The 13,122-nt window shown below is 47.9% G+C and overlaps 1 protein-coding gene across 1 annotated transcript; it reads left to right on the forward strand.

Moving 5' to 3' along the window:
- Nucleotides 1-3,373: 3,373 nt before the first annotated feature.
- IRF1 (interferon regulatory factor 1) lies at nucleotides 3,374-10,175 on the forward strand. The gene is made up of 10 exons (XM_053956814.1): nucleotides 3,374-3,473; nucleotides 4,597-4,688; nucleotides 5,661-5,760; nucleotides 5,951-6,127; nucleotides 6,451-6,500; nucleotides 6,623-6,758; nucleotides 6,927-7,052; nucleotides 7,650-7,693; nucleotides 8,533-8,668; nucleotides 9,115-10,175. Exons 2-10 carry the CDS (start codon nucleotides 4,602-4,604, stop codon nucleotides 9,204-9,206), a joined length of 948 nt encoding a protein of 315 aa, XP_053812789.1. The 5' UTR covers nucleotides 3,374-3,473; nucleotides 4,597-4,601; the 3' UTR covers nucleotides 9,207-10,175.
- Nucleotides 10,176-13,122: the final 2,947 nt, after the last annotated feature.

The raw sequence follows: 13,122 nt of genomic DNA on the forward strand, positions 1-13,122 counted from the left end.
GGAAAGAGATAAGAGGCTCCCTCTCACAGTGCTCCGACTCTTGCCTTCCACAAACCCCTGCTCCATCCTGTGGTTGTTCACTCCCCCCGCTACAAATACTGCCTGGGCATGCAGACCCAGGGCTCTGCTGCCTCCCTGGGCTCACTACCAAGTCACCAGAGGCAGTTTTCTGTGGCAGCTCCAACCCCATCTCTCCTTGTCTCCATCTCCCCCTCTCCCCATTGTCAGAGCACACATTCCCTGCTGTGGACCTTCTCCCCGGCTGGGTTCACAGGGGAAGGGAAAATCTTCAAAGCAAAGACTGTCATGAGCACTTGGTACAATGCTCAAGCTCTTTCCCCCAAGACTCCTTAGAGATTTAGAACCTGAGGCTCACCTGGAGGTGAATGCAGCTCTTCAGTCTGTACCCATGTTGGCAAGCATGCCTGCACTGAAGTGTGCTGGTCTTCTGCCCTTTACCTTCCAGCTTCTCAAAGTGTTTCTGGATGTTTGGAGCCTCAGGTTCACCCCATGGCACGTGGAACCCATGGGGTTCTGTATTAACCACGATTTCTTCCATTCAGCACAGGATCAGAGCCATCCTGAGCTGCTTAAACAAGAAGAGCAATGATGTCAGAGAAAAAAGACCCATGTCTGAGCCTCTGTATCTGATCTATAACCTCCCTCCTTAGAGGCCATGCCATGGCTGATGTCATCCAGGTCACATTTTTTGTATCACTTAAATTACAGTTTTCCTAGGAGCTCCTTATCTCAGGGCACTGGCTGAGAGGGAGAGGTATGTGTTATAGGATAACAAACACAACTTGCTGGAGGATCAGTTTGGGATTTAATTTGGTTTTAAATAAAGATACTATTAGATATTACTTCTGCATTCAGCAATCAATCCTAGACTTGGTATGCCCCTGGATAAAATAAATGTGATAAAATATGTCAGTGATCTGCTTCTCTGTGTCTCAGCTTACTGATAAAACAAGGGAATTGGCAATTCATGGAGGGAATATGAAAAAAAAAAAAAGGTGTCCAAGGTAAGACACCTGTGAAATAAAGCTGGAGCAGGGCTATGACTCTGCAGAGAATAAAGATGTTGACATTATAGAAATTCTTGGTGATTAACTGGGTGGAGCAGAAGGGCTTTATGGCCAACCATTTAATGACTCCCTGAGATTATTCCTTCATTATACTTTTATACATGACAAATGTAAATGCATAATCTTGCTACCTTAGGGAAGCTGCTGAAAGGGTGGTTAGTGTAGTGGGATAAATGAGAGGAAGGAGCCAGTTTAATAAGGAGAAGGTTTTATAAGCGTGGTATAAAGGAGTCTGACACTCAATAACACTGTGGAGACACAAGTTATTTCCTTGTTTCAGCAGAAAGATAGCAAACAAACAAACAAGCATAGGGCATCTCAGGCTGGGCAGGTCCTGCTCCATGGAAACGTGCCATGTAGATGTGGGACAGGACACAGAAAGGTCAATTAGGTTTCATTATGTAGGATCTGTCTGAGGTTAAACACGAGGAAAGGAGATTGAGGGGTGGGGCTGTTAACTTTCCTTCATGCATTTCTATTCTAGGTCTATTTATTTGGTGTCTGATGTCAATTTCTGACAAGATATAGACTAAAAAGCCAGTAAGGGTCTCAAAGAAGTCATAGATCAAAAAAAAGTTTCTGTTCAAAATTCAGTCATTTAAGGTGTTTGATGCACTTGGCGTGTGCAGACCCATGAAACCAGGAAGCTCAGAATTCATTTTTTCTAAAGCTGGGTAAGTGGTGAAATCAAACCATGGGAGGTTGTAACTCAAAAGCACAATCTTTTTTTGTCAATATTTAGGTTGTATAAGAGGTGGTGTGATTATTTTTGCAGATGACATTTACACTGAAACATCAAATATCTTCTGTCTTTTTCAGGCTACGTTTATGTTGGCTTATATCTGTAGTAATATCTAGTATCTCTCCTTTGATTATATTTTTTATTTACCTAATATGTTGTAACTTTACCGATGGTGAAATCTCAGTGGTGAATGGTGCCTCTCTCAGCACAAAGACCTGACTGGGGGATCCTACCACAAGTTAAGTGTGTCAAGCAGACAAAATCATTAGTTAAGAGAAAGCATGGGACTCCTACAGGGTGTTTCCTTGCAGTTAAAACCAGGTTGGGGCTTTTCTTTTATCTTTATATTAAAAGAAGAAAACTTGCCAGAGCAGGCAGCCAGTGTAGTGGTGTCATACTCCTGTCTCAGCTGCCCATGCATCTTTGTACCTCTCTCCCAATATAAATTCCTGTTGCATATGACTACAAACCTTCCTTGAAATTATGGAAGTAATATTCTGCTGAAGGAAATGCACCTTGAAGACATTGGGTGAAAATCTAATCTCCCTGTCATACAGTTACAGAGAAATCCTGATGGTTTCAGTAGCCTTCTGTCATGCTGCCATTTCCCTTCCTCAGGCTTCCTCCAAGAGGGATAAGAGGGGACCATACCACTGGTCACCTTTTATCATAGAATCTCAGAGTCCCAGGGTGTTTTGGATTGGAAGGGACCTTAAAGGTGCCAATACCTTGCAATAAGGACACCTTCCACCAGACCAGGTTGCTTCAAGCCCCATCTAACCTATCCTTGACCACTTCCAGGGATGGAACATCCTTTCTGGGCAACCTGTTGCAGGGTGTCACCCCCCTCACAGGGAAGAATTTAGTTTTAATGTCTAATCGGAACCTATCCTCCTCTTAAGCGTGAAGCCATTCCCCCTTGTCCTGCCACTGGTCTGCTGAGGCCAGGTGGGTACCTGACAAACGCTGGTCCCTGGTTCAGGTGCACCATGATGTGCACAGGACTTGCTCTGACAACGCCACCATCTCTTCCTGAAAACACGGCTAGATCACTCTGCGGGACGGGGGCTGGATCCCTCTGTGGGAAGGGAACAGGATATCTCTGCGGGACAGGGGCTGGATCCCTCTGTGGGAAGGGAACAGGATATCTCTGAGGGACAGGGGCTGGATCCCTTGGGGGGACGGGGACTGGGTCCCTCCATGGGACGGGACTGGATGTCTCTGTGGGACAGGGACTAGATCCCTCCATGGGATAGAAACTGGATCCTTCGGTGGGACAGGGGCTGAATCCCTCCGTGGCTCGGTGCTGGATGCCGGGCGGCGCTGGATCCGGGGGAAGCGCGGGCGGGCGGGCGGCGGGGCGGGGCCGGAGCTCGCCGCGGGGGAGCCGCGCCCCCCGAGCCGCTGGTGCTACAACAGCGTGATTTCCCCGAAGTGATGCTGCGGCGGCCGCCAATGACGGGCGCGTCCACCCCTCGGCGCGGCGCGGATTGGCCGAGCGGCGGCCGGGCCCGGGCGCGGGGAATCCCGGAGCCGCCGCGTTATACCCGCGGGCGCGGCCCGCGGCAGCCAGAGCCGGGCGGCGGGCGAAGGGTGCGCGTCGGCCGGGAGAGCCACAGCTCGGCACTGCACGGCACAGCGAGGTGGGTCCCGGTGCAACCTATCCCATCCCATCCCATCTCATCTCATCCCATCCTCTCTTACCCTATCCCATCCATCCTATCTTATCTCATCCCACCGTTAGCCCCCCACTTTGCGCAGCACGGGCGTTCCAGGAGAAGGCGCCCCGCAGGGTCCCTGGGAGCGGTGCCGGGGGCACGGCGCGACTCAGCGCTGCTGGTCAGGAGGCGGCAGCGCCGGCCTCAGTGGTGCGGAGCGGCTCTGGAGGCGGAGCGGGGGCACTGCCCCGGCAGCCGTCGGGGTGGGCACGGCACGGCACAGCCTCTTGCGGGCAGCGGCCGCGGCGCACGCAAAGCCCCGGGGGGGACAGGCTTGGGCGGGCTCCCTGCGCAGCCGCGGCCCGGGCGCGGCTCCGCTCGGCCGAGGAGCCCCGGCGGAGCGGGCGGCCCGAGCCCCGCTGCTCGGAGCAGCCTTTGGCAGACCCTGGCCCGGGGCGGGCACTCTCCGGGACCTCGTCCCGCCCCCGCCGAGCTGGTGAAAGTTAGAAACTTGTTCTTTGGGCAATCTTGGGCCGTGTGTCTTGGAAAAAGACCGCAAACAGGAAATTACTTGTGCAAAGGAAGCGCCAGGAGCGCCGGGCGCCGCTGCTCGGGACGGGTCGTGGTGGGACTGGGGACACCCACCTGCAGCAGGACCGCTGCCCCCTGCTTGCGCAACTTAATTAATAATAAACTTTTAAGAAGAGGATTTTGCGGTCGGTGCGCTCCGTGGCTGTCGAGCGGGGGGACACCCGCACCCCGTGGCGGTGCTGGCGGGACCCAGAACGGGGCTCGGAGCCGGGCTCCCCGCGGCCTGAGCGGCCCCCCCAGAGCTCCCCACGCAGCACGGGCCGAACACCCGCTGCTGCCATCGGCCTCTTTGCCGAATTCCAAACCTGAGCCGTGTTTTGGAGCTGAGCCAGGCGGAGCAGGAAGCATTTCCTTTCAGGAGCGGTGACAGGCACTAAACGAGTTAGGACTCCTGAAAAGTAGTTCTCGGTAGCACTGGTGGTGATGCTGAGCACAGACAGTATGGGAGGGGCGGCACTGCAGAGTGGTTAAAACAGTGATGAGAGTTTGTCTGACCTGTTTGTTACTTCTTTCACAGCCAACATGCCAGTGTCAAGAATGCGCATGAGGCCGTGGTTGGAAATGCAGATTGATTCCAATCAAATACCAGGACTGATATGGATTAACAAGGTGAGGCTGCTTTGTACTATTATTATCATCCGTAATACTACTTGTATAGCATTAACATTCCTTGTTCTTAAATGACACTAAACACAAGTCAAGATCATAAAGGAAAAGACATGGAGAAAATTTGCCAGCACTATGTTTAAGAAGGAACAGTTTTTGTTTGCAGAAAAGGTAGCTCTGCTTGGTACACAGTGGAGTAGTCCAATTTTTCCCTCAGAAATTTCCCAGGAGGGGAATGATAAATTGCAAAGAAAACATTCTTTGTATGTTGGAGAACGAAGAAACCTTCAAAATCTCTTTTAAATCCTGCTGCTCATTGAGCCAAGTCACCTCCTGTTCCAGATAAGCAGTTGCTGTTATATTCCAGTTGCTACCATTTTTAAGATTCAGCCTGAAAGAAACGTTGTATTTTTTTGGTCTGTAAGGCCACCCTGTTACCAGGGTGTAGCACAGGTTAAGATCACTGAGCTTATTGAACCAAGTCTCTGAAGTTTCCATATCCACCCCAAGAGGATATTTAAGCTACATTTTTTGGTAGGATTGCTGCAGGATCTTATGGGCAGCTTAAAAAAGGGATTCTCTGAAGTGTATCTAGAAAAAAATCCTGTAATCTATGACATACTAATAGGTTAGATGTGATATATTGAAATTATTTGGGGATAAAGTTGATAATATTGCTCACTTCTACTGTACTGTAGCACCTTTTTTTTTTTTTTTTCCAATTTCAGAAATCATAAAAAGCCTTAAATTCCATGAACAAAATAGATGGAACAATGGCTATTTAATTAAAATATAGATTAAATAACCATTGTAGTTATATGCCAATAGTTATAACCCCCCCCCGCTCTAAAATATAGAGCAGGGTGTTGTTAGAACATTTCTGAACTGCAACTGAGAACTCTGATTAAATCCATCATTCCAAACTGGCATGTGACATCTCTTTTTTAATTCAAATCTCTCTTGGTTAAATTTCAGGATAAGAGGATCTTTCAAATCCCATGGAAACATGCAGCTAAGCATGGCTGGGACATGGAGAAGGATGCCTGCCTTTTCCGGAGTTGGGCCATTCATACAGGTGTGTGCTGGCTTTACATTCCCATCAGTCCCAGGACTAGCTTAAACAAGGCATTTTTTTGCCTTGACTTACACTGGTAGTTAGATTAACTACTAGTATGTATGTCAGAAAATAGAATGTTGGTATCTATGTTGGTGGGAAAAACCAGCACTGGAAAGTCTAAAATACACAACCCATCTCTTATTTACAGGAAGGTATAAAGAAGGTGAGAAAGATCCTGATCCAAAAACCTGGAAGGCAAATTTCCGCTGCGCCATGAATTCCCTGCCTGACATTGAAGAAGTGAAGGATAAAAGCATCAACAGGGGCTCCAGTGCTGTCAGGGTTTACAGGATGCTGCCACCCTTGACAAAGCATCAGAAGAAAGGTAAACCCTTGGCAATCCAGCTGGAGTTACACGGCTTAAACAGCACTTAAAGGCCCTGCTCTATGTAAGCAGGGGCTGACAGACCTGTTGGCAGCACTGGTGCTACTGGGCTTGCTCACTGCCTATTGCTGGGAACAGCTTGTACAAACAGTTCATTTTATCCCAAATTCCTTAAACATGCCTAAAGGCAGCATCAGAGGGTCATGGGGACTGGCTGGTGAGGGCAGTAGTTGAGCTTGCTGAGCAGGTTTCAAGGCTGCAAGAGCTCACACTGGCCTAAAATGTGCAGCCCTTTCTCACATTGGTCTTATTTTATTTCACAGAAAGGAAGTCAAAGTCTTCAAGAGAAGTAAGAAACAAGAGCAAGAGAAAGGTATGTGTCTGTAGAGGCAGCTTAAGAAGATAGAGGTTTTGGTGGTTTTCTTTCTTAACTTTTTTCATATGGGAACTTGCACATTCTTAGACAAGTCTTTCATGCTTTACCTTTGTTTTCAGTGTTATGAAGAAACAAAGCTGAAAGAGTCAGCAGAAAGCTTAACCAACACTCCTTTGCCAGATGACCACAGTGGCTACACCATTCACGACTACGCAGGGCAGGAAGTGGAGGTGGAGAGCACAGCCATCACCTTGGGTGAGATGCTGGGTTTAGGTCTGAGCAGAGTGGAAAATGCCATTTGTGCTAAACCCACGGTCAGAGAGGAGTCTTGGGGCTGGGGCAGCTGCAATGTCAGACTGGCAGGGAGGAAACAGGGGTGGCTGTCTCTCTCCTGTGAGTGCCAACTCCTGGTGCATCCCACAGACCTGTCCTCCTGCGAGGTGAGCGGCTCCCTGACCGACTGGAGGCCACCCATGGAGGTCACCATGGCTGACAGCACCAACGACCTCTACCAGCTCCAGGTGTCTCCCCTGGCTTCCTCCTCGGAGGGTGGGTATTTCTTTTTTCCTAGCCCAGTCTTTCACTGGTCTGCTGGAGGCAAGACAGCAGGATGAAGGAGTGCCTGGGCCAACAGGAGAAACAAGAGCTGTTTTCTAGAAAAAACAACTCCCACCTGATAGATTTGGGAATTTGGAGTTACCAAACCAACCAGGGTGCAGAAGGGAAGAGCTGGCACATGCTGGCACCCATGGGTGAAAGGCTCTGAAATGCCTCCTGCTCCAACAGAGATGGTGGAGGTAGCCATGCTTATCACTGGGGAAATAAATAATTAACGTGGATATATCAGGGTGGTTCTTCACTCGGGGTGCAAATCATCTTCCTCCTATCATCTTCCACAGCAAGTGGGCTCTGCTCTGTTGAGCCCTGGGGAGGCATCAGAGCTGGCTGGAGTCCTGCACCTCAACATGCAGTTGTTGAATCAGAGATGATGGGCTGTGAGGAGTCTGGGGTGGGCATGAATAAAAAGTGGTTATGTTGTGTGACAAGAGAATATGAAGCAGGTTCTGTGGTGAAGAAGCAGAAGTATGAGGGCTAAAAGTTGACATCTATGTTTTCTTCCCTTTTTTTTATGTGCTTACCAAACAGTCACAGACGAAGATGAAGAGGAAATAAACCCGGATATTTTTAAGGTAAAACCAGCCCTTCTGGTCAGAATAAAATTGTCCAAAGTTGGTGTTTTACCAAGAAAGGAAGGGAAGCAGGTGTCTGATCCAATCTCATGTGAGCCGAACATACTCTTTCTTAATGAGGAACCCTGCAAAATTAAAAAGAAAGCTGCTTTGCAAACATGAACTAGAGAGGACACACCCAGAAATATGGAAATATTTACCCTTCATGTAAAAGTCAGAGGAAGTTACTGAATACTGCTAGGACTGGAAGTTCATAGAATCACAGAATCATTAAGGTTGGACTTGAGACTTGATGTCTCTAAGACATCAAATCCAACCATCAGCCCAGCACCACCACCATGTTCTTTAAGCCATGTCCTCAAGTGCCGTATCATCTTGTTTTTTGAACACTTCCAGGGATGATGACTCCACCATTTCCTGGACAGCCTGTTCCAATGCTTGACAATCATTTTCATGAAAATTTCTTCCCTAATACCCAATATAAACTTCCCTTGGCACAACTTGAGGCCATTTCCTTGATCTCAGGTTGTTGTATCAGGGCCTGCAAAGATCCTCTAGACTTTTCTATTTTGCCCTTCCCTCCACCTCTGACATGTTTAGCTCCTAATCTGCATTTCCAGACATGTCATGCTCATCCCACTGATAAGATGTGAAAAGGTGCTCCAGTCCTTGCTGTTTTGCATGAACTTTTTTTTTTTAACTGTGACAAAACAAGTTTTATATAACTTAGCATGAGAAAATAGATCTTGTTGCTTACCTGTCGTCTAATTAAGGGCAAAGTAGACATTGCACCCACAGCAGGAAGGAGCAGTTTTTACCATCTCCTTCTTCTCTTCCAGCTGCTTGGCCCAGCCCAAGACTGGCACAACACCAGCATTGGGGGGAAAGGCTTTCTCACCAATGAGTCAGGCACCCAGACCCTGTGCAGCACCTACAGCTACAAGGAGCAGGACGGGGACATCGACACGACATCAGGTACAGCTCCTGGCCTGTCCCTGACAGTCAAGGGCACAGGATGATGCAGAGAAGACACTAAATGGGAGGCAGCAAAGGAAATGGTGGAATTCACCACCCTTGTGTTCTGAGATTCCCAAGAATCCTGTTGGAAGGCTGTAAGGAATTTGTTGATAAAAAGGAAAATTCACAGTAAGCAACTCTACAGATTTCAGGGTTATACATGTGTAAGTTAGGTCAGCTTTCAGGAACTCCTTGGAATATAACTGAAGGATTTCCTCTAGCAATAGCTTAAATGAAACAGTTTAATAGAAAGTGATTGAAGTATTTTAGAAAAATAATAGTCTGAAGTATTTACTCTCATCTGAGAAATCTTTCCATTTTTGATACTTATTTTTAATACATCTGTACACTAGTTTGCTCTTTCTGCATTAATTCAGTGCCCATTCTCTGTTCTTTTCATCTAGGAGAGCTGGATTTCAGGTTCTTTGACCAGAAAGACTTCTCCTGGCTGGATACAGTGAGGCCAACCATGCAAGTCATTCCCTGTGGATTGTAAACCTTTGGCTTCCTCCAACCACAAACTGCTCTTGGATCAAAACTTCAACTAGCATGGAGAGAACGGAGAAATGTTTTGTTACTGACTGAAGGAAGAAAGTAGCTTTTTTATTCCGTTTCAATTGTAGGCCTGGAAAGGTTAGCATGAAAAACACCATTACCAATGTTCAAAAGGAACCCCATCTCCCTAGCAGGACTCTGGTGCTGAAGGTGCTCAGCTGCAGCTCCCACCTCATTGCTCTGGAGGTGAAGCTTTTGCTGGAAGGTGTCACTGTGCCATGGAGTCTGACCTGGGGGGTCCCACAGGCCTGGGGAGCAGGTTACCATCCTCCCTATATATGGTGTGATGAGCACTTTACCCACAGAGTGCTTAGAGGAGACACTCTAGATAAGTCTCTGTTAGTTTTGATTGCTGCTTACCTGTGCAACACTGGTGACATTGAGCTTGACAACTGTTATTACACTTTCGGAGAAAAATTACGCTAATGGGCCATCTCTTTTTTTTTTATTTACTCCATCATATAGTTCATATTTCAGACCCTTCAACTCTGTAAATAGACCACTAAAATGTGAAAATTCAGTTTAGGCTTTGCTTCCACCTAGTCCGTTCCCCAGGTGCACTCCTCGGATGCTCTCTGCCGTAGGCATGCCCTATCCCTTTCCTCATAAGAGTTCAAGAAGTGCTGCATGAAAGAATTTTGCACTGATAGGGGCAGAGGTCTTTATCATGCCTTTTGTAGATTCCTTCTGGCACTCTGTGGGGATTCCTCCAGTACTGCACACAAACTGTAACATCCCACAGATCCTCTGGATCAGCATATGCAGGCAAGTGCTGGATGGAAGAGGTTCTAATGTGTGTGTGTGTAATAGGAATCAAATCACTAAGCTGGAAAAGATTATTTTTCTTGTACATTTTATTTTTGTATATAAAGTGTATAAAATGTTGTTTAATAAAATGTTTTATATATTACATGTTTACTTTTTCTCATGGAAGAGCTCTGAGGATGCATTCCAGCTTCCTTGAAAATACCCAAACAGATGCGCTGTTCAGACAGTTGGAGGGGTTTTTTCATGACTCATGAAAGCACAAAGAATTTAGTTTGCTCTCATTTTCTGCCCCCCAGCCTCTTCCAAGTGCAGCTGCTGGGTGGAATCCTGCATGGCAGGGAAGGGGAGCCGTGGTGCTGTACACTGCAGGGTAGTTATTCTGTACTTGTCATCATCAGAGCAAGGCTATGCTAGAAAATCCTGTACAGCAAGTCCCTGCTATGGATGTTCTTATCAGCAATACCAGTGGCTTCTGGTACTAGATCAGCAGTGAAGCCCTACTTAAAGACTTCAGGTTTGCCTAAAAAGAGAGCACAGGCACAATTCAGAATACAAGGGGAAAGCAAGCTGGATTTCCCCTGAATATTTTATTCATTTGCTATTTTTCATGCTGTAAGGGTCTAACGTCATTGCATCACGTGTGGTTGGATACAAGAGAGGCTGAGGCAGTGTGTGAGAGCCACAGCCACTGACACTGCCTGGAAAACCCCAGGAAAACTCCATGGCTGGCCTTTGGGGAATAACTTCATTTTCTGGGCCAGGGCCGAGGAGAAGGAAGGGCTGCAGGAGAGGAAGACCCAGCCCGAGGGGCTGGAACAAAGAGGACATTTCCTACTGCCTTTGGCACAGGCTTTGCTGAGCCTGACCTGCGGGGCAGGGACAGATGGGAGGGTTACTGAGGGAAGAGGGAAAATTGAGTGCCAGGTCACAGCTCTCAAATCCAGCACAGTAAAGTGGAGGGGCAGCCTGGGGAGGTCCCTTTGTCATGTTAATCATTAACCAGCCCCCGTGGCAGCCCAGGAAGCACCTTGGGCAGAGAGCAGCTTCTGCCAGCTGCAGCCTGGCCCTGCAGGAAGCTGGGAGTGTGGGGACTCTGCTGTCCCCCCAGAGCTGCCACACTGCCTGGCAGGATACCTGGCCTGAAGGTCCCCATGTTGGGAATCCCATCCAGCTGGGAATCCCTGAGTACCTGGGCTGCCTTAAATCACACACACCTAAAATCCTGCAGATCTAGAGCAGGAACATTTTTGCACAAGCAAAGAAATCACCCACCTGATTCTCAGTCTTCCAGTGTTTAAAGTGAGCTTTTAAAAGAGACAGCAACTTGGGCAGACAGTGACAGGACAAGAGACATGGCTACAAACTGACACAGGGTAGGGTTGGACTGAATAGACTTTGGGAAGAATTCTTGACTCTGGAGGGTGCTGAGGCCCTGGCACAGGCTGTCCAGAGCAGCTGTGACTGCCCCATCCCTGGAAGTGTTCAAGGCCAGGTTGAGAGAGGCTTGGAGCAACCTGGTCTAATGAAAGGTGTCTGTGCCATGGCAGGTTGGAGAAAAATGAGCTTTAAGGTCCCAAATGCCCAAAGCATTTGATGATTCTGTGATTCCATGACCAGATTTGTGTCCTGGTCAGCTGCAGCAGCAGCTTCTACCAGGGAAAGAATGTGGGGCTGCAGGCCCAGAGCTGCCTCTAGCCCTGGGACAGGACACCAGCTCAGCATCACCAACACAAGGAGGAAATCAGTTTTAAGAGCCCTTGCAAATTTACCACATGTGGGGGGAGGGGGCAGGAGAGAGATGGGAAACTTTCTATGATGCAAGCATTGCTAAAAATAAGGTAGAGATTAATTGGCCCATTCATGCATTTAAAGGGGCATGCTTTTCACAAATATGCTTACATGCCAAAAAAAACCCAGCACTGAAATGTTCACAGATAAAAGGTTAGACCAAGTTTTGAGACTAGAAGAAAGCAGCAGCAAGTGCCTCACACCCTGGAACCAGAGATACGCCCCAAGACTATTTCATCAGGATGTTGGAAATGCTCTCCCTTGTTACCTGCCAAGACACCTGCATGTCTGACTGCATGTTGGGTGTTTTACCAGTGAAAAGTCCCATGATAGAATTTGGTCGTTATTCAGCTATTGAAGCATCTGGATGGATAAATTCTACCCCAGGTATATATTGCCAGTTATGTTGTTTTGAACTCTTTGGGAGGGGAAGGAAAAGAGAGTGGTGCTCTTCAGCTCAGGAGAGGGGTGTCTTGGGGGCTGCTATGCTGAGCTGATGCCTGACTGGCTCCTCCATCACCTCCAGGGCAGGTGGGACTTGCAGAAGCAACAGATTAAAGAGACTTTTAGGCCACCTGTACAGAGAGGAGCATCATCAGCTCTTTCCTGCAATGGCTACGTGATAGAAACTTGACACTGGATTTTTCTGAACTTGCCTATCCTAATCAAGCTCCTCATAAACCCAGTAAACTCCTCATAAACCCAACTCTTATTCTGTTGGAGTAAGAGCTGTTTTCACTTGCCACATGCACACAGCTAAATTCACCTGGGAAGTCTTCACATCGCAGGAGAGCAGGTCCCTGGGGAGAGCTGCTCAGCCCTTTCAAACCCAGCCACAGCAATAAAGTTCCTATGGGCAGGGCTCAAAGGGCAAGAAGCTCTTGTGCCATGAACCTTGCATGACAGAAAGATCTGAAGGCAGTGCAGCTGTTGTAAAAATAAAGAGAACTTCTCTGAGGTGGAAAACAAAAAGGAGTCGTTATGTAATCACTGGCCATTTAGGAAATGAATGGAGCTACTGCTGCAGGCTTGGAAGGCTTTCCATCACCTACCCCATCCTTACACCATCACTGGCTGCAGCTCACTTGTGAGCCTTGGAACCATTCAAAAACAAACTAAAAAAATCCCCTTATTTAGCTTTAGAGCCTCAGGCCATCAGCAGGACAAAATCTCCTGAAATAGACAGTCTCAGATATCATTCCACATCCTGTATGTAGGAAAGCTCTGCAGCATCTCAAGCACGGATTTTGCTCTCAGCATCCTGCATTAAGGTGGAAGAAGCTGCTGGTTCATGCCAGCAG

This window comes from Vidua chalybeata, chromosome 15, assembly GCF_026979565.1.
Source record: "Vidua chalybeata isolate OUT-0048 chromosome 15, bVidCha1 merged haplotype, whole genome shotgun sequence".
NCBI classification, from domain to species: Eukaryota; Metazoa; Chordata; class Aves; order Passeriformes; family Viduidae; genus Vidua; species Vidua chalybeata.